General features: G+C 41.1%; 3 protein-coding genes across 4 annotated transcripts in view; 2 read left to right on the plus strand and 1 right to left on the minus strand.

Annotated features, from left to right (window-relative positions):
• ippk (inositol 1,3,4,5,6-pentakisphosphate 2-kinase) overlaps positions 1-14,453 on the plus strand; it is a 29,771-nt gene extending 15,318 nt beyond the window's left edge. Inside the window, exons 4-14 of the mRNA XM_085407178.1 lie at positions 1,595-1,661; positions 1,768-1,886; positions 2,357-2,446; positions 5,209-5,267; positions 6,951-7,023; positions 7,521-7,673; positions 7,987-8,107; positions 8,651-8,786; positions 8,875-8,977; positions 9,880-9,971; positions 10,524-14,453. Coding sequence (XP_085263304.1) covers positions 1,595-1,661; positions 1,768-1,886; positions 2,357-2,446; positions 5,209-5,267; positions 6,951-7,023; positions 7,521-7,673; positions 7,987-8,107; positions 8,651-8,786; positions 8,875-8,977; positions 9,880-9,971; positions 10,524-10,740 — 1,230 coding nt within the window. The 3' untranslated portion in view covers positions 10,741-14,453. The remainder of the gene's footprint in view (positions 1-1,594; positions 1,662-1,767; positions 1,887-2,356; positions 2,447-5,208; positions 5,268-6,950; positions 7,024-7,520; positions 7,674-7,986; positions 8,108-8,650; positions 8,787-8,874; positions 8,978-9,879; positions 9,972-10,523) is intronic.
• Positions 14,232-21,584, minus strand: part of cenpp (centromere protein P) — a 119,852-nt gene continuing 112,499 nt past the window's right edge. The window contains exons 7-9 of the mRNA XM_085407179.1: positions 15,150-15,229; positions 14,969-15,060; positions 14,232-14,538 (exon numbers count right to left, since the gene is read on the minus strand). Coding sequence (XP_085263305.1) covers positions 14,408-14,538; positions 14,969-15,060; positions 15,150-15,229 — 303 coding nt within the window. The 3' untranslated portion in view covers positions 14,232-14,407. The remainder of the gene's footprint in view (positions 14,539-14,968; positions 15,061-15,149; positions 15,230-21,584) is intronic.
• Positions 15,631-21,584, plus strand: part of ecm2 (extracellular matrix protein 2, female organ and adipocyte specific) — a 29,023-nt gene continuing 23,069 nt past the window's right edge. For both annotated transcript variants that reach the window (XM_085407175.1, XM_085407174.1), the window contains exon 1: positions 15,631-21,050. The gene's annotated coding sequence lies outside the window, so the exon portion shown is untranslated. The remainder of the gene's footprint in view (positions 21,051-21,584) is intronic.

Raw genomic sequence — 21,584 nt, forward strand, 5'->3', positions numbered from 1 at the left:
GCATGCGATAGTTTGCACTGACGTCTGTTTCACTGTGGGAAGTGTTATGAACAGCTGATCGGATCGGCAAAGCGTGTTTCTTTAATATTATGTTTTTGTTCCTGCAAGCGCTTTTTATGCAATTTTTGCAAAGCTTTATGTGGAAGGAAACCGTGACCTAGGACAAGCTGATGTCATAAGATGTAAGTACAACTCCTCCGGTTTCATATGCAAAAAATTATTGCACCAGCTTACCTGGTTCCGGTTCTACAGGGATTTAAAAATAGTTATACAAAACGGAGCGTGCTGCTCTGACCGGCTTTAAAGGGTTAACAATAACAATGTATTGAATAATGACTTTAAAAAATAATATAAAATAGTGTGCAAATACTGATAACAGTGCAAATGTTTGCAATATAAGAAATAAATGAAAAATGTAAACATCTATGTTTAGTGAAATTTGCAGTGTTGCTCTGTGGTGCAGCTACTACACCGTAGCAAAGTTTACACACTGTGTCTACTTGATCCACGTCTGACTCCGTGAACCCATAATGTTTCCACACCACTGAAGTTTTTTTTGTTTTTACCTCTTTTCAACCAACGGCAGTCACTCTCCTCTCCAAATAACTTCTGCTTAGCTTTCCGAGCTTCCCTCGGGTCCTCTTAATTGTTGTGACACGTGTTCGAAATGCAGAGAGGTGCGCTCGATTTGCCACACGGAGCAGCGCGAGAGTAAAGCACGAGGGAGGGGCTAATAATCGGCTCAGTCATTTTTAATGATCGTTGAAAGCCCAGATCGTAATCGTGATTAAAATTCCATTTATTGAGCAGCCCTAGTGATTACCATTTTACACTTGTGGAGACATTACTAATTAATGAGACTTGATCCATCTTTTGTTCAGAAGAGAGACCAAAGCGCGGCTCGCATCTGTGTTTGTCAAGTCACTTTAGCCATTCATGAGAGCGGCAATTTCAGTTATTAGTGGCCTTTAATACTTCCTAAATATAAAGTAATGCAACACTGTAAAGAAGTAGATGTCTCATTTATAGCAATGACATATCTTTGCTAAAGCAACTGTGACTCCTAAAGACAAGACTATCAGAACATTCAGAAATCATGAGATAACAATTTTCCAAACAGAAACGATGCCTAAGGTTGCTTTATTTATTTTTAAGTGGACTGTTTCACCAGTTTGATCTATTCTGAGCTGCATCATAAATCAGATATTCCGAAAAACAATGAGTCAGTGTTGAAGTCTGGAGGGCTTATACCACATGAGCATCATTCCCTGGTCAGATGATGCTTAACTTTACATGTAAAAGCGGAATTTGTCCTTCTTACATTTATAGTAGTGTCCAAATTCATGCCGTACCTCACATGTGATGGTTATTAAAACGTGTTAAAGCAGTGTTTTGTATGATTCTTCGGTTGTGTATTATAGGAAGGATTTTTATTAGGGTGTTTATGTAAATGTTCGACATTGACTTTGTGACACCAGCCTGCTCTGCATGCTATCGCTTCCATGATGAACTTAAGATAAGCACGCTGCCTGGAGTTAGCGGTGCTTTACATAGATGTAGCAGCAGCTTAACAGATGCTTTATTTTCCATACAGGAAGTGGTTAAACTGCCTCTCGAGTTTGTGCGGCAGTTATCAATCAAAGTCCAACATCAACGTCCAGGTGAGACTGAAATGTTTATCGCTTGTTTCGACTTGTGATAGTTCTGTAATGGCACAATGAGCTGCAGTCAGATTAAACAAACGCTCTGTCTTTCTGTGTGCGTCAGCGTGGCGCTGTGATAAGGTGATGGACATCTACAGTGGGTGTGCGCTCTGTCTGCCCAACCTGACGTCTCCAGCCCTCCACCAGCCAACACACACTCCCCCACTCTGCATCGAGATCAAGGTAAACACACACACACTTGTGGTAGTCTAAGCCAACTTTGTCCCTTTGTACATGGTCAGGGGTTTTCCTTCAAACAATAAAGGTCACACATCAAAGACTTTTTGTCCTTTACTGCAAAAGAAAATCCTGGATTGTTATTGAAACTTGTATTGAAATTTTTTTAGATATTTTGTTTATTACACGTCCAGGAATAACAGGGCAACACACAGACTTTTGTTAAGTAACTCACATTCATTGTTGTAACTAATGCCCCTCCAGATATTTCTTCCTGAAAATAATAAAGTTAATTAGATTTGGCTTGTTGTTAATTTCAGTTGAAGCTCAGTAATAAAAGTGATGTTCAGCCATAGAGATAGAAATCTCGTGGCCAGGACCTACACCATTGTCACACACACAGTGATCGGACTAAAGTCACATGAGGGTGAGTATGAGTGTGTGTGTGTCTCACTCAGCTGATGTTTTGTTTTCAGCCTAAATGCGGTTTCCTGCCATCCCCCAAACATGTCAGCAAAGACATCAAGACCAAAGTGTGTCGCTACTGCATGCACCAACACTACAAAGTAAGTACAAAGACACAGCACAGCTACAGAACAGCATGATGGGAAATCAGGCATATTGGATGTTTATGGGCTGAAATCAGAAGTATAAGAATCTAATGCTCTCTTTACTAAACATTACCGTGTTTTGTCCACCTCAGCCTGTCGTTCTTTATTACAGCCCACGAGGCTCTTCACTCCATAATGAGTCAGTGTTGTAGACTCAGGACTTTTCCTCCCATCATGCAAACACAATGAAATTGCAGCTATGCTAACCTCATAATGGGTGTGACACTGAAAAACATTTAAAATGATAAGACATTTTAAAATACTGGAGGATAATTGTTATAAAAGAATAACTAATGAGGGTGCAAGTGCATCAGCAGCCGTACACTATTGCACAGAAAGTGTCAAACAACAGCACAAACTATAACATGTATGTGTGTTGCATATAAAAGTGCACATATGGTTGTAGCTGCTGGTACAGGCGACTCTGGGTTTGTAAAACAGAAAATGTTGTGTTGCTGTTATTTCTCCTCTCTGTCTCTGGTTCAGACAGCATTAAATTCAAGTCCCTAAAAAACTTACTGACTGCACAAAGTTGGATGTCCTATTTCCTTAAATGAAAACCAGTATTCAGTTTAAAAAAACTAAAGTGGGCTGGATCTGTGTGAGTATCAGGTTAGCTCAGCCTGAGTTTACGTGAAGTCAGGGAGTCAGGAAATAAAACAAAAAAATACTGCACCCTGACTTATTGTTTTAAATAATTGTGATCATTGCCAAAATCGATCAGCTCTATGAGATGATTGTATGTATAAGTAATTCCTGTGAGCCGAACGCTCAGGTAGCTCATCCTAAAAAGGTAAACCTGCCTGAGCAGGTTTTTTTGTGTTCAGTTAACTTGTTCATGTCATGTTTTGTCAAACTTCCCGTTGGATAAGTGAAGCTTTGATGCCTTCAGAACAGTGTGTGTAGTATTTTCATGTGTGTGCGTGGCTCCACTTATAAATAAAGCGACTGTGTGCAGATCCTCAAACGACCTTTTTCATCCATCTGATTTGTGTCTGTAGCTGCAGTGAAGTAATCAGCTGAAGGCAGTAACTTGTTTAAAAAAACAAAAAAAAACAAACTGAAAATGTGAGCCTTTGTTAGATGATCACATGATCAAACAGAGGGAGTAAAGAATGAAAGCTGCTCCAAATAAAGGTCTGTTATCTTCTGCTGTTCAGATGCACAAAAGCCCTGATTGATCGTGGCCTGGATGGGCACACCTAAAGTCTAATGCTTGTTTTGAGCTCGAGCTGGGGAAGAGGATTGCAGATGGTGCTTGTTGTCGATGGAGGAAGTGTACAGAATATCCTGTCCAAACAGTCTGTGGGTCACTGTTACTTGTGCTGCTGTCGGTCTGTCAGGCAACTGCAGAGAAGACAAAGTTATAACCTACGAAGAGCTGAACTGAAACGGAGTGTTTTAAAAATGGACAGTGTCTACTGCAGCCACAGTCGGCCACACGTGTCTCCGCTCTGAAGAGGTCAAAACTCCAGCAGCACCTGTAATTGCAGCTCACAAGCTGAAATGTGTCACTCAGCCATTAAAGGTTTTCTGCATCCTCTGAAGTGCTGCTGGAGGTTTTCACCTGATCAGTTTATTTTCCCCCCTGAGCATTTTTGAAGTGGGTCATGCTGTGCAAGAAACCTGTGTTCTGTTTCAGCATAGAGTGATAGCATATAGATAAAGGTAGTACACACTGAGGTCTACAGATACTGAGAAAAGCAAGTTTTAAAATAGATTTTTAGTTTTCTTAGAAGTAAAATGCGAGCTCACTTTGAAGTATAGAGTAACTCGGTCCTTTTAAGCTCTATAAAACTGTTCAGTTTTCTCTTTGGGGTCAGTTATTGATCATGAAGATTTCAGTCCTGTTTCTCACTTGTGACTAATGATTTTGTATTCTGTTCTTTGTTTGGCGGTCAATCAGTCTGTTGTTCACTTACAAAGGCCCGTTATTCCAAGCTACCCCATATCACTTTCAAAGTGTTACTACTGAAGCACATGGATACAGGAAGTGCCATGAGGTGCTGGGGAACGGGTTTCTGGTAGTCTACATCTTTCTAAAAGGCAAACAATAGAAATTAAGTCCGTCCCTCCTCTCAGTGGTTACCAGCAGCCAGCAAGATACTGAAGAAAACAAGATGATCGCTGAATGTTGCCACTCAGCACTGACATGATGTATTCATGCTCTTTTACAGTCGTACGACCCGTCACAGTCTTTGTAACGGTTAACTGCTTCCTTTTACCTCCGGTCTACAAGACGAGAAGGAATTTTATCTATCCCAGGTCCCATCCTCTCTCCCAAAGTTGGGCCTTTCTGGATCATTAGATTCTTGAAATGAGTCTCTGCTCTAAATTGCTAAATGACGAGAGACCTGTTTTTAAAGCAGGAGTGTCAATCACGCCGTCTTAGAAGAGAAACGGAACCGGCAGAACAAAGAACGGTGGCAGTTCATATTGCACACTTCAGAACAAATTTACAAAGACCACCATCCTTCAAATGACAAAACGGCAAAAAAAAAAAAAAAAAAAAAAAAAAAAAAAAAAAAAAAAAAAAAGAGAACAAAACCGCTCACTAACTTTTAAAACACATGTTAATAAAAATCTGAAGGTTGATCTCATCAAAAGTTTAGGACTAGATTTAGTCTAGCCCCATGAAAACCCGCACCTAACAGATGTTTGCTGTTTCTGTGTTGCTTCTCTCTGTTTGACATTTCTCCACTCTTCTGTGTCTGCAGGTGGCCAACGGGAAGTGGAAGAGACGCAGTTTTTACTGTCCACTCGACCTGTTCTCAGGGTGAGACTCTGCAGTGTTTAAGACACAGCTGCCTTTAGTGTCATTTACCATTCATGAAATGTTTTCTTCAAACATTGCAGTAACACAAAGTGAAGGAAAAATACTTTGGTTATCTCACAGTTGAAGTGGAATAATGCATTCACTGTGCAGCCAGTCCTGTTTGTGAGGTGTTTGTTGAAGTGTGTTATCTGTGCCGCTCATGTTGTGGTCTGGAGCAGCTGTGTGAAAGGGCGGCTGAATAACACTGTGGCACTCCTGATTGGATGCTCCCGTCCCCACTTTGTTTAATATTCCTGACGTGATGGATGGAAAACATCTGGCCACAGCTACGAAGACTTTATCAGGCCCTTTATCAGAAATTCGTGTGCTATGAAGTGAAGGGTGAACACATGGGCTGATATTTTGATGAGTTGAAATGTGGGCCCGTGACAGCTGATGATGCCGGCTTTGCACGATGATGGCTTTGGATGGAAAATTCCTTGTGTTGATCTGTTTACTGTGTGATGAAGTGTCTAAACATTAGTCACACACATGGGCCTGACATTTAAGAGTACACGTGGTTTTCCTCTCACATTTTTCTACATCTCTGACCTGATGCCAAACCTGCTGATTTTCCTTAATGTGGGTATGGGAGGGTAAAAAAGCTAAAACCATGGGAGTAACCTCCTAATTTGTTGTGCAGTAAAAAAACAAATAAAGATAAAGAAATGTTAAACTGAATTGCTTGAACAACAAGCGACATTAACAGTAATTGAGTCATTTTTTTGTGATTAAAATCATCATTACTTGTCGGGGACAAAAAAAAATAATTAATTGTAGTGAAAAAGTTGTAAATAAGGGAGAAGCTGCTTCTTCCCTGAGAGGCCTCCAAACAGGCTGACTTGTTGAATCTTTTTCTACTTGTGCAGTTGTGAACTTCAACATTTAGCGTGCTAAGCGAGGCCTGTGGAGTCTGAGATTAGCTCTTGGGTGTTCTGCACACTCTGACCTTACGGTGACTTTGCTGGGATATCCACTCCTGGAAGATTGTGGATTGTAACAGGAGCCTGAATGCTCCAGACCAGGAAAGTGATGAAACCTCTGCTTTTATGTAGGTGCCCACACTTGCCTCTATCAGGTCGCCCAATAATGTTGTTGTGCCCCCTCACCTGAATTCTGCTCATACACCTAAACTATAAGTTGCACTAATTCATGCAGTTTGTTAATAAGAAACTTAAATGGCCATATTACTGATAAGTTATTGCAGAGTAAGCTCAGTTTACTTGGTTCACAGATGTTTATCGTGGTAACCAGCACCACTGTGCAGGTCAGACTTTGGGAAGGTCTCCTAGTGTCTCTTTGACACTAAAGAGGCTGGTTTTAAAACAAGGTCCTACTCGAAAACAGCAAACAAAAGGTCACTGATTCACTTCACAGAAAAAATGTCTGCTGCTGGAAGACGAATGTTTTTGAACATTTATAACTGTGGCTACACTTCTCTGATTGTTCTATGTGTGGGTGTGACTATGGATAACGTGAGAGAGCAAGTGTGTTTTTATTAATTAAATGGAATAGTGAACCGACTTGAGCTAACCCAACACCTCAGCGTCTTCCTAACATGCAGACGTTTATTTTCCGTACTGCAGATCAGCTCTTGAGAATAAAGCTTCTATTTCTGTGTTGTTGTTGTTTTGTTTGTTTTAGGAACAGACAGAGAATGCATTTTGCCATCAAACACCTGATAGAAGAACCTCAGAACAACTTCAAAGTATTCAAGGTGAGTTCAGTCACACTCATACATGTTTAACTTGAAGTCTTTGTTTTTATGCGGCCTTGTTTTTACTTCTAGGAATTTCACCGTGGAACTATTTCAACATAAATAATATCCTGTTTTCTAAATATTTATGCTGGCTGTGATGAGCGTGTTTACTCTTTCACTGTGAGAGATCAATAGATCAAAAGGTGAAAGAAACCTGGAGCTCTTCACTGTGAACGAACAGGAAATGTAAGCTGAGGGCACGCCTCTCTAAGAACAATTGTGTGATGGAGGTGAAGTCATTGGAAAAGGCTCAAAATGCAGTAACAGAAAAATAGTTTGATCTAATCCAACTTCTAAATGCACCACAAGCATCGCTGGTTAAAACTTTGGCCTCGTGTTTTCATGAACTCATCCTCAAAATGTCTGAAATAAAGAAAACCGGACACTCAGTATCAGGTCTGTGTCATCTGAGGTCACTTAAGCAGCCACAGTAAAGTGTGTGTGTGTTTTTTCAGGGCGGTCAGTGTATTTACAGCAGTAAGGAAGGCAGCGACGAATCGCCGGACATGAACTCTCTGCTGCATCATCTCAGACCTTACTTCCTACACGCAAACAATCGAATGAACTGTCACGTGACCTGCAAAGCAGTCCTGAACGACTTCATTCAGGTAAAGGCACACCTGAATAAATCTGCTGCAGTCTTACACTGGGACTATTCATTACATACAGACTAACAGGATAGTATGCAGGAATTCATAAAGTTCAGCATGAACAGAACTGAAACTTTTTACCTTTTAAAGGAGGATTTAATTTAAAAGGGTGTGCTGTTGTGTGTGTGCCTTAAAAAAACGAACTTTATTTTTCAGCAGTATGGAGATTTATTGTGTATGAGCATTTTTCTTTTTAATGTACAGTACACACAGTTTATAAATCCCATCCTCGAGATTTTAAAATGCTGACCCCCCCACCCGTTGTCTGCAGGTCCTGGTGAATGCCCTGCTGAGCAGTGGAGGAGGAGATGGCGGTGTGGTGGCGGACAGACAAGCGGAGGGGCGGAGTTTCTGTGAGGCGAGCATCTTCAACAAAGAGAGGATTCGCCATGGTCAGGACCTTTCTTTTCTTTTGGGGTGCAGACGGGTTCACTGATCTTAAGTAGTCCAACATTATCAGCACTAGTTTTTTTTTTTAAAGTTTTCATCCACAGAGCTGGAGCAGTCCCACCATTCCCGTGTTAATCACATGCCTGATTTTTATTTTATTTTGTGGCCTTGCTAGCAGTGCAGCCTGTTCTGTTTTAATTTAGCTACACTCCGAGGATTAGTCATCAGTCATTTTGATATCAGTTCAACTATTTATCAAAAATAACAAAATTAAATTACTGGCACTTTTAGTATTACAGCTGGTGTAATACGGTGTTACAAGATTGTGCAGCTGTGACGGCCTCCTTCAGAAACCTTTGGACTGAAAGCAGTGATTGTTTTCTCGGCACAAACATCTGAATGTGATTATGTAAATGTGCAAAACAGAAAAACCTGACTCGCTTTTTTTTTTTTTTTAATGCTGCGACTTAAAATTTTATAAACCCTGATATTAGACCTGATGAGAACAGACTGTGACCTTCCTTTGAACACGTCTGTGTTTCCAGGTTCTCGAGGTTTACCCACCGACAGTGTTTTGTTCAGGATCCTTCAGACGCAAATGTTGGACACATTGGACATCGAAGGACTTTATCCTCTTTACCGCCAGGTGGAGCAACACCTGCAGGACTTTCCCAAAGAGAGGTAACCCCCTGTTATTGAAGCAAAATTTAAACTGGGAAATATACACTTTGGTTGCCTGGTCTCTTACATCACTTCCTGTTTATGCCAGGACTCGTCTTCAGATAGAAGGACCGTACAATGAAGCGTTCTTGGAGAAGCTGCAGAAATGTCCGGCAGAGGACGACGGCTCTGTGGAGTACGCTGTTGCAAAGGTCAGAGCCCTGGAGACGAGTGTTGGTGCACTGTTTGCATCAGTTTCACATTAAAACAACAACAGCCACCAAAATGCTTTACTGAAAATGAAACACAGAAGTAGAAAGGACCAGAGAGCAGAAACGTGATATACAACCTAATCTTGCCAGACTATCAGGCGGGGACGGGACCACTGATATACAGTCACGCATGTCTTTGCACGGTGAGAGGAAAAATCAGGCAGATGTATCTGCGACGACTCTGAGCTCAAAGGTGTCTGAAGCAAGTCGTTCTGTGTACTCAAGGTGTTGTTTTGACCTTTTGGAAGTAGAAGTTGTCTCAGTAATGTCAGCTTTGCTTCCAAACCTCCTCCTGTGCATGTGCAAAGTGACACTGCATTACAGCTCCATTAATCACTCAGTGCAGAGTACCATCACTATCATTGTCTCTGGCTTCTCCCACCAGAGCACTGCAAAAATGTCATGATAAATGACAGTATGGAAATACACTTACCTACATGTTTGCTGAGTGAAATGAGGAGACGTGCATGCCAACACCACGTTCACTATAGTTTTTCCCACAGTTTAGTTTTAAATATTCGTTATTGTAATATTGGAGTATGAACTAGACTTTAGAGATAAAATAACCGAAACAAATAATGAATGTAGCGGGCGTGTCCCTGGTTTTAGTCGTTAAGTTTCATAAAGCGTGTCATCACATGAATGTGGTTACTGAGACACGACAGCGATTCAGCTGTGAAGTTTTTACCAGCACAAAACTGGATGCTGGGGATTGAGTTCCTACTTTTGTGTGATTAGTTTCACTTTCATTGGAGACGGTGAATCTGTGTTACCTGACTTGACAAAAGTCCTGCCTACATAACGATATTCTAACAGCTCTACCTGCTGTGTTTCTATTGTAGGTGCACCAGTACCGTGTGGCCATGACAGCCAAGGACTGCTCCATCATGGTCGCCCTGGTGCCCAGCAGTGAGGAGGAAGAGGACAATGAAAAGTGAGAATTCAGCTGTGCAAGTAGAAAAATCTTTTCTGTAGGTGAAACAGTGACGCTTGGATTGAGAGTTTCCTCATCAGTGAGTTTGAAAACATGTTAAACATGTGAAAAGATTTAAAAAAAAAAAAAAAAAACAACAACAACAAACAGCTGGAGGAAATGTTGTGCATTTGTTGGCACTAGGAATGCATAAAGTGTCTTTTATAAGAATCGCTGATGGCTCTGTTTACTTGAGGATGTTCATGTGCACAGATTCACATCAGGGTTTAGTTGTAGTACTTTATCTATGAATAATAGTCAATGACAGCTTTAATTAGACTGTTCATTTAGTAATGAACAAAAAAAAGAAAATTGACTCTTGAATACATCGTTGAGTTTTCAGCACAGAGAGGTCTGGAGTAGGAAGCTCCTTCACAGGTTTGTCCTTTGATTTACAGATGTGAAAATAAAATACTGAGAAAGATCAACACTACTGTGTATTAGAGAGTCCAGCAGGTGGCGCCATCAGCTTGTCTTTGTGTTTCTAATCCTCCTCCTCCTTGTCTCCTCCAGTCTTTCCAGTCAGAGGCAGCTCAGGGACTTCAGACCTCCTGCTTTCTCCTATTCAGCCTCCATCCTGGATTTGGACCCGAAGCCGTTTGACAGCATCCCCCGCCAGCTGCGCCTGGACCAGAAAATCGTCACCTGTTATCTGAGGACTGGCGGTGCCTTGCCAAAGGGCCCTGTAAGAGAGAAGGAGGACTGCACGCTGCTCTTCCACCCCATGTGAGCGCCCAGTCTGAGTCCTGAAGAGGAGGATAACTGTGGCCCTGATGCCTCTGATGAAGAGGAGACGCAGTGTTGGTGGGATTTTGACCACCCTCAGCGCAGAGCTGCAGCTCCTCACTGCACTTCTGTTGCTGCTCTGCACGAGGTCACCTCTGAATAACCAGATATTTGAGTGACTTCCAGGTGTTTGTGTTACTGATACAAGAGCATTTGTATCGCCCCCATCGGGAGGTGAATTCGAACATCTGTCATGCTTTATTAGAGCGTCTCCTGCTTTAATAAAGCGTATGGTGACAGTTAAGAATTAACCTCCAGATTGCCGCATGTGGCAGTGCTGCAGAAGACAGAGAAGAGGGGAAGTGATGGAGAAGCAGGTTGTTGGGCTGATGTCAGTTCATAAATGTGGGCGTGGCTGTCCTCTGATGTTGAGAGAGAGGAGGTGAGGATCTCTGCTTTGCTTTGGTGTAATGTCACTGGTCTGAGGTTTGATTCTGAGCAGGCTTTGCTTCCGTGCTGAAAGAGGTGGCGTGGTGTTTGGTCATAAGCAAAACGCTGCCTCCCTGTTTGTCCCAAACCCCCATTGGTTTAATCTGCTAAATATGCGAAAGGTCAAGCCGCAACACAAACCTTTCAAAGTGGATACAAGCAAAAAGCTGTGTTCATGTCACTCTGGAGCCACTTTCATTTTCAAATTGTTATTTGGCTTCATAAAAATGGACTCACAAGAGTATGTGTGCTAATTTTGGTACATGTGTCCTCTTGTGAAAGTTTAATTAGATTTATCAGAGAGGTGATCTCTTGCATTTCTGCCTCCACTCCAGTAATGTTGTTGTTGATGCTCACAGTCGGTCTTTTATACAGGATAAGAGGAGTAAAACAAAGGTCTGGATGGTACTGTTTGATTAAAAATAATATCGTGTCTGAGAAAATGGAAAAAAGTTAGCAAAACTGAGCTTCATGATGTACTCAGGTAAAGTGACCCTTTGAGGTACAGCGGGGCCTTTACCTGAGATGAAAGCACATTACTGCTGCATTTCACTCATTCTAACATTCAAACTAATTGTTGCTCTGTAGAAATACAGAAACCTCGAACTTCAGCGTCCTCGTAACGTGGACTCAAGACTCTTCTGTCATCGGATGGAGACACTGATGCATGATCATCACGCGTGTGATCATACACAGAGCATGTCTTTCATTCAGTCTGAGTGCTGCGATTTAACTGAGCTGAAAGCTGAATTTATGAGTTGAGTCATTCACTATAGCAATGATGTGATCATAAAGAGAAAGTAAACAATGATTACTTTTCCTTTGCTGAAGCGAGTCTTGCTTCTCAATAATACTTCTGAACACATAGTCATGCATGTGTACAGTCACCAGTCTGTTGCTTTTCCAGCTTTACACCAAAATAAGCTTTAACATGCTAAAAAGAAACTATATTTCTATATTACCACCACCTTTAATTCTGCCATACTCAGTTTCAGGATTCTATGAGTGGCATGTTTCCCTCTTTAAAGTCTGTAGTTTGAGTGAAATTCAGTAAAAATCAAAGACTTGACAAACATTTAAGTCTGTCCACCCAGGAAAGCATGCACTGTGCATTTAATTAGGATATTGATATCATGCCATGCAGGTATTGATCCAATACCTGAGTTCAGTAAAGAGACACTCAGAATCAGTCATTTATCTGTGATAAATAAAATGACAAATACATCTATAACTATAGATTTACCGCAGGACCAGGACAGAACCTCATTACTGTAAAGAAAATTTGCTGGCATGAAATACCTTCACGTTGTGAAGTGCAGAGCACTTCCTGTCAATGTCAGCTTTTTGTTTTTGACTAGAAATGCAGCTGGTGTGCAGAAATGTTACCTTAACTTTACTAATAAATAAAATATTATTAGTTTCCATTATAATGAAGTAAACCAGCATCCACAAACTAGTGCCCAGTCATTGAACCCCTGCTGTTAGTGATGTTTCCAAGGCGTTGCATGTTACTCTGCAGCATAGATTTAATTCAAGGCTGCACAGAGGGGGTGTTCAGGGTTTCAATGCGAAGCAGGGGAAAGTTGCAAAGGCTGCTGGGTAATAATAATAATTATAATAAAAATTACTCTTCTGACAAGCTGAGCTTCATGCTGCTGCTGGTTTTTGTGCCATAAGTGGCTTCTTGTTGTCTGTGTGTGCATCCATGTGCCTAAATGTTCTGGTAGGACTGGAAGCTGAGGGGGGGTGCATGTGAGTAAACTGTTACAGGCTGCGATCCATGGACGCAGCCATGAACTCTCAGTACCTCAAACTCCTGAAGAAGCTCGACAGGGTCATGTGACGTTTGAGTAATGATGTGTTCAGGAGCGCTGCAGGTTTTCCAGCAGTGCCAACAGGCTTCAGATAAACTGGTAACACTTGACTTCACTTCCTGCTTCCACTCTCCACCTTCAGATGCCTCCATCAGCCAGTCTGAAAATGAATCACACTAAGAGTCCTCCACACTCCATTCCTCCTCATCGCCTATCAGAAATTCTGTTAAATCCAAACACTAAGCTGGATTCAATCAAAGTCCGGCTCCCTTTGACACACACCTGGATTTTTGGGAGGAGGAGAAGTTGAAGGTTGGAGAGTGGACAGCAGTGAACTGAACCAACCACTGATCGTTTTAAATGTTGCAATGAAGACGCCCCAGGCAGGCAGGCAGGGCAGCGGAGCGCAGTGAGATCGAGGAGTGTCCGGACACCTACACATGTATACCTCTTCCATTGATGCAGAGCAAGTTCTGCATCTCCACAGGATCGAGAACTGAATGTCAGGCAGATCTTTCTAGTAGACCTGAGCCGAGTAATTTGGGCTTCCATCTAATGCAGAAGAAAAGATAATCGGGAATAAACGGTTACCCTCTGCATTCATTTTCACTACAAAGTTCTCATTTTTCACTCTTTACTTCAGCTCGAGTGTGAAGTGGTTGGAGACACTTGGCACCAGTAATAATTCCACTCACATGAAGGTTAAATTAATTGGGATCACAACCGTTGACCAAACTAATCAAGACCCGACTACATGTGCCTGTCTGATGACTTTCTCGCCCCTCTAGCAGCCACTGATGTTTGTTTTAAGATCGAGCTTCAGTGCTGCGTCTGTGAATAAGCGTTAACAGACAGCAGTTTGTCTACAAACTTTCAGCTTTTCATAACTGCCCAATTTTTATTTTTGTTGTAAGATTTAAAGAAGAGAACTAACACTATAACCACTGGACGAGGTTGCATTTATCGATGGCCTCGGTGTGAAGTAAAAATCATACTTTTCAGTCTGTAAACAACCTTCTAACCGTGTCCAGACCGCTTTGTCTCACCCGTGAGCCGCAGCCCTGCTGCTGTCTGAGCGTTGGCCTGCAGAAATATCACAGCACTGTGATACCGACAGACTTGTAATAACTGTGTAAATAGCTGAGAGAAGACAAACTATCAGAAATACAAAAGGTGACACTGCTGTCTGGCATTTTGTATTTAAATTATTTATTTTTGTAGATTTTGACCCGTGAGCTCTGCTGTTACAGTCGTGCTCTTTCTATTGAAATAAAGATTTCTAAGAGACTAAACTCTCGCTGTCCTTCATTTCTGTGACATTAATCTAAAATAGAAAGAAAAAAATATTATATTGGAGGTGTTTCTGTTTTAAGTTTCCTGTGAAAGACTGACTGCTTGGATGATGGACTCCAGGGCAGCTTCAGGTCCCAGAATCCTCAGCAGGCTCTCAAAGGCCTCAGCAGCACCGCCTACAGCCTGAGAAGGGAACAGCTGGAGAGCTGCAGAAACACAAAGATCACAAAACCAAAACTATGAGCTTAACTGCAGGATTTGATAATCAGAGGGAGTAAAGTTAAATGTCACAGTGGAAAAAATCAGTTGTCGGATGAATAAAATGAGTTTTGCTTAACCAAACTGCAGTTTTCTGTGATATTTGAGTGGTGCATAAACTAATTATTTATTAAACTGAGTAATAATATTAAGTGTAATCACTGAACGAGGATTTTTTTTCAGTAAATGAGCGCAGAATAGTCATGACATTGGATTTGCAACTTATCTCTGGGTTACATTTTCTGCGTGGACGTTATGTTATTTTCTCACTCAGGATCATTAAACATGCTGAGAGCACTCTCTGACTTTTAAGGTAAGAAAACACTTAAAGTGTTTGCCAAAGGGTCAGTTCTGCAGAGCTCAGGATCACCAGCTCACCTCTCTCTGGGATCTTTGTGAGCAGGCTGATCTTCGGCGTCACAACGCCCTCTCTGGAAACGTCAACTGACCAATGAATGAATAACATACAGCTGTAAACCAAAAAGAAAAAAATATGACATTGCATTACAGACAGCTGCATTTTTTTCTGACTGTGCTGGATCATGATGAGAGTTCTTGCCCGGGAAGCTTGGGGTGGTTCAGGGTCATGACCTCTGACCTGGGGCCTCCAGGGAGAGCGATGACAGATGGATATTTATCCTGCAGAGAGAAACAAGTTCCTGCGCATTAAATAAAATTCAATTTGTGTGTTTTAAGTCATCAAATACAACGTCTGGCTTTAATTCTATTTCAATTTTATTTATACAGTGCCAAATCACAACAGTTGCCACAAGGTGATTTATATCGTAAGATAGACTCTTACATAAATACAGAGAAAACCCAACAATCATATGAACCCCTATAAGCAAGCTCTTTGGCCACAGTGGGAAGGAAAACTTCCTGTTAACAGGAAGAAACCTCCAGCAGAACCAGACTGAGGGAGGGGCGGCTATCTGCTGTGACCGGTAAGGGGAGTAAGACAGGACAAAAGACATGGTGTGGAAGAGAGCCAGAGATGTTATTAATCTCTGGCTCTCTTCCACACCATGTCTTTTGTATGACTCAGTGCAGAGAGCTTTATTAACACATAGTGAGTGAGAAAGGACAAATTACAATAAAATCAAAAGCAACAATGATTAAGAAACACATAAATGACTGCACACAGCTTTCCACAGTCCATGCCAAGCATTTTTAAAATTAAAAATATCACAACAGTGCGTAATGATTATATAGCTGCTGTCACAAATGAAGCTAAAAAAAGGCTAAAAAAGCATAAAAACTCAAACTACAATCAAATTATTGTAATTTTATATATAAATTGTCCTCATTATTCAGGGACAATAAATAAATCGGACAGTTTGGTGTTTTCCTATCGTTTACTTGTAGTCACTTAAAGGAAACTTGGTGAAAAGACTGCTTTTCGTCATTTTCAAAGTTGGCCTGCAGATGGCGCTATAACTCCTGTTGTTGCCCTGAACTCTGGGCCTCAGTCAAACAAAACAGAGGTTAGTTGAGACACATTAATCAGTAATAAGGAGCCACGAGGAAGCCAGAGAAGTGAATATTTTCAGTGTGAGGTTGTGTTGTTGTTTCTTTAACTTCGCAGATGAAATGTTGACAAATGAGCGCTGCTTTGCTTCCAGTTACAAAGTTTCCATGTTGGAAACGGCAGCGTGCAAACACGTGTGAACTTTATGAGCTGCGATGATGTGCTAAAGGGACCTGGGGAGATTCTGGAGTGAAACCTGAGCAGATTATAAACTGTAAACCTCGTATATCTTCAGCCTTGAGTCACTGAAGGATCCACTGACGCGCCCAGCCTCCCTCAGGATGTGTTTTCCATGATTATTCAGTTCTTTAGGGAGGGTGCAGCAGGTGAGGGGTGTGTCCAGGTGACTCAGCTAGGAGGCATCTGCAGCTACAGTGTTTGTGTGTGTTGTGTCTTTAATCAGAAGCAGGCTGTGGTATGTTCAACTCCACCTGAACCACGGTGTTAAAGAAGGCTTCAGGATTATACAAAAGGTGCGACAATACAAGCACAACTGCAAAAACAACAGAACCGTTTGTTCCTCTAAGCCAGGGGTGTCAAACACAAGGCTCGGGACCCAGCAAAGACTCCAATCTGGCTTTAGAAATTGTACGTATTAATTTTTTTTTTAAGTTCATACAGCTTTTCCTGCTCATAAAGAGCTCCCCAAAGACAAAGAGGTACTACAAAGTAATTAAGTAGCAGATAATAAATTTAATAACAAATGGTGTTTTTTTTTGTACAGTCTATTACAGAAATTTGTTTTTCTTTACAATGTCAGTAAGGTCAGTAAAATTTATTTCTCATTTAAATCATGCTAACATGTTTCTTTTATTTACAAAAGCAGCATTTTTGTCTTCTATCTTTTGGACAATTAGAAACTAATTTCTGCATCTGCAAGTGGAACAAAATAAAATCTGCTCACAGTCTTCATGTTAAGGTCAGAGGTCATGATTCAACAATAAGAGACTGGGAATCAATGGCACCCATGGGAGAAAACCAGCGATGACCAAAAAGAACACAGAGGCTCATTTCACCGTCAACCCCCCAACAACACAAAACACAACATCATACTGATGACGCCCCACACTTCAGGGAAAATATTCTGTGGTCTGACGAGTGAAAGTTGCACTTTTTGTAAATTGTGAGTCCAGTTACATCATCAAACATGGTGGTGGTAGTGTGATAATCTTCAGGATATGGATGACTTGGATTGATGCAACCATGAATTCTGCTCTTTACCAGAAAATGCTTAAGAAGAAAGTCAAACAAAAAGTTAATGAGCTCAAGCTTAAACTCTGGGTATGCAGCAGGACAATGAACCAAAACACAGCAGCAAGTCCACCTCTGGATGGCTACAATTCTTGATTGCAGCCTATTGTGGCACAACCAGTTATTAGTTTAGGAGGCAGTTAGTATGTTTAAAAAAAAAGAAAAGAAAAAAAGGTAGGTTTAGGTACCTTTTCACCCTTAATAAATTAAATCTTACAAAAATACCCAAAACAATTTAAGTAAAACAAAATGAGCTTGATGATCTGAAACATGCAGGTGCAACAAAGACAGACAAAGAAAAAAGAGACTAGGAGTTGAACAGATACTTTTTCGCAGCACTATAATGAAATACTTGTATACTTTTTTTCCTCTTTTTTACTTTTTATATATTTATCTGGGTGTGTGTAAACAGTCCATGTCTCAAACACATGCACACAGAATCTTGTTTTTTGCACAAATTAAGCTGTGAGCATGATCTCAGAAGCACAAAAAAACCCCCAAATGTTTCTGTAAAATGTAAAAATCATCACTCAAAATTATTCCATCCATTGTGTTTGTGGACACTCTGGAGACAACCATGCTACAGCCCATTTATAATCACCAGTTAACCTAACAGGTAAGTCTATGTGAGGAAGGTGAAAGAAACCCACAGTCACAGGGAGAGCATGCAGACTCCAGACTGAAAGGCTCCAGCTGGCCAGAAAATTAAGATAATAAAACTACAATAACATTTTTAAACGATAGAGATTTTTGTGTCTTTTTATTGAAAGTGTGCCTAAACCAGGATTTTATTAGGACCACCCGTGCAGTCTTGTGCCAAGAACGTTAATGAGGCGTACACCAAACACAGACACACTTTTCACTAAACCACCACCACCCCACACTGCTACGTTAATAATCTAGGGAAGGAGAACTGAAAACAATTTTCTGTTGTACTGAATTAGATTAGATGGCACAGGTTTTCCTAATAAACTGGATGGTGAGTGTATGTACACCTTTAAAAGACTGGTAATACCTAAAATTCAGTGCTAGAGTTACATAAATGCTCTAAGCTGTGTCATAGCCCCACATCAACACTTCCTACTTGCCGTCTCAATTCATTTTCATGTAAAACATCTCTACATCACAAATAATTTTTCTGGATCATTTTTAATGATCAAATTTGCAGTTTTCAAGTTTATTTATATACGGTCAGTTCACATAATAGTTGCCTTGAGGCGTTTTATTTTGCAAAGACAGAAAATAAGCTCAGTCAGACAAACCTCTGTGACACTTGGTAACAGTGGGGAGGAAGAGCCCCCTTTGAACAGGAAGAAACCTTCAGGTTTTAGTAGTTTAGTTTAGACGTGGATTGTGACAAGTATGCTAACTAAATAATTTCAGTGCGATAACAATTACCATTATTAACACACCCAAGCTTAATAATTTTACTCTCACAGTTCCAAACTGCTTCCTGAGTGCCTGCTTTGCCTTCAGAGTAATAAACAGGCTCCTCTGTACTTATAATGACGAGTTCTGATACCTCAGTGTGTGTAAAAAAAACATGTGGTTTGAAGATCAGTAGAACAGTTTCTGGGTTATTCCAGGGGTAGGTGCATAGACAGAGGCCACCCTCACTCACTTCTAGGGCTGCCACAAACGATTATTTTGATAGTCGACTAGTCACAGATTATTTTTGCGATTAGTTGACTAATCAGATCATGCATCCATTGGATGTACAGCTTATTGCACCAGCAGCATCTGCTCTTATATAACTATCATTAGCTTACAGCTTTAAGTGTTTAAGGTATGTGCTAACTAAAAATAAAGACAAGATGAGAGTTTGTTAAATTTTAATGATATTTGCAGATTGTTTCGATGGAGTTTAATCTGCTTGAGGTTTATTCAGCTTTGTAAAAACTATAACTTTAATCTCAGCCAAACCGATTTAATCAGGAACAAATAAAATACTAAAAAAAAGGCAAACAATAACATTTTTAAGTTATCTAAGTGACTTACATATCATGTTTAACCTGAGTAGCGAAAGATGGCGGTGGGTTTGAAAACTATTTGCCAGGAGTCCGGTGTTCTCACAGGCTCTAGTGAGGCTTGAACCCCGGCTAGCTATCGAGCTAGTGGGTAACAGACGTCTCCGAAAACGTCAGAGCGCTTTTGAAACTATGTGCTGTCTTGATAAACTGAGCAGATATTTGAGGTTTACACAGCTACATTCTCGCCTGAAAATATGTTAATCTATTATTTTGTGACCCAGAAAGAATAATAAGAGTAATATTAAAACTAACTAGCTGCCGCCATTGTTGGAAACTGAGCTGGGCTGCGCTATGAATTCTGGGACAGAGCTACTTCTTCTTCTGGGTTTAACGGCAGCTGGCATCCTTGTACATGCAGTGCTGCCATCTTCTGTTTCAGTCCGTTATTACACTCTTAAATCCTACTACTTATTCCTGCGTCTTTTGGGATCTTACAAAGCTTCAAACGACGCGTCGACTATTAAATTAGTCGTCGACGTAATCGTGACTAGTCGACTAATCGTGGCAGCCCTACTCACTTCTGATGCAAACCAAGTCATTTTATTCGATAAGCAAGTCTGAAATATGACAGAAACTGCTTGTTTCGGAAAAGAGCTTTAAGGGTTACTCCTAGTAGGGTTTCACGGTGTAAGGAGTTAAATAAATGCATTTCGCTGACATATGAAGTCAGTTTGGCTGAAAGTGTGCAGACACGTCGGGACAGAATCAGCTGTAATGGGACACGAGGAACCTGCAGGGTCTTGTTCTTGTAATGCTTTTGCCTATCTGAGCTCCTTCCTTTTATTTGTCAGTGCAGATGATCACACAAACAGCTGTTGTCTTTAATCGTGTTGATATCAGCCCGTTATTCTACCATGCTGGTGTTAACAGAGGAAAAGTCTTCTGATTATAGAAAGCATGAAAGTAGTTAAGGGAGACACTTGAGTTCAGCCTGCAAACAGATTCAAACAGATTCAATAATCTACAGCTACAGCGGCCAAATCGAGTCAGTCAGGGAAGCAAATGTTTTCTTTTTTAATGAGTGTGTTGATAGTGTAAAACAAAAATGTGGCGTCTGTCTGTGTTTAAAATAATAAATGTTAATTGCATCATTCCAGACCTGAAAGAGCAGGTCAAGTTCCTCCTTTCTTCAGGCGGCTCTGAGGATTTTTCCACACTGAGCCTTCTATTTGACACTGAAGTGACACACTCTTATCGGACCTCCATCCAAACTTAACCCTTTCAACTCATTATTAGACTTTAGAGGCAAAACAGGCTTCGTGCTTCATACTCTGATAGTCCTGCTTTTTCTGAGACATCACCGCCGATCGTTTTGCTCCAATATCCTGCAGCATGTTGGCAGCATCCTCACACATACAGGAAGACAGACCTGTCTCACTCTCTCTCCCTCTCTCTCTGTCTGTTTGTTACTCTCTCTCTCACTCGCTCACTTTTTGTTCCAGCTGCTGTACAAATCCTGGCTTTCCTTTGCAGACTTATTACCCTGCTCTGCTCTACTCTACATCTCTGCGCCTGGAGACACATGCAAACTTTAAGTGTCATCACACAGCGACACACACACACCTCTCCTGGAGTTCCTGCTGAACCAGAGGAGGAGGAAAGAGGCTGGAAGAAATTGGCCTAAAGTCCTGCAGCCGCCTTCGAACTGCTGGTAATGTAGCGCTAATGTCTGTCTGTCCTCAGCTCCTCCCCTCTCTAAGTCTCTGCCTGTCTGTCTGTCCGTTTGTTGTACTTGGGTTTGTAAACAGTTGTTTCATTGCTGGAGAACACTTGGAGATTTGTAGCGTGATAAATTAACTTTTTTCAGGTTGAGCATAAACACTGGTTACAATAATAACTCACTAATTATCAAAGTAATGCAAGAAATTCTCTGTAAATCACTTAATTACTGAGCAAAACAGCTTCCACGACATGGGCTTGATATCCATGTGGATCACAGAGGAAAACCTGGTTTACGCTTGTGTCTCTTAGTAACACAGGAAGCAATGAACGACTCCCGTGTTATGCTGGTTGGAATAAACAGATCATGCTGCTCATCGTCTGAAGTTGTGGGCGTGAAGTCTTTGCTAGTCAGTTTTTCTCCTTGTTGTTTGAGGTTAGTTTGGTCTGTCAAGGCCCCGTTTGCTTGCTCCCACTGTGCTGCTACAGATATGCATTTCTCTCTGGTTTAATGTGTTTTCCATTG

Source organism: Rhamphochromis longiceps, linkage group LG5, assembly GCF_057381845.1.
Source record: "Rhamphochromis longiceps isolate RC_006_pf linkage group LG5, R_longiceps_female_GT1.1, whole genome shotgun sequence".
Taxonomy (NCBI): domain Eukaryota; kingdom Metazoa; phylum Chordata; class Actinopteri; order Cichliformes; family Cichlidae; genus Rhamphochromis; species Rhamphochromis longiceps.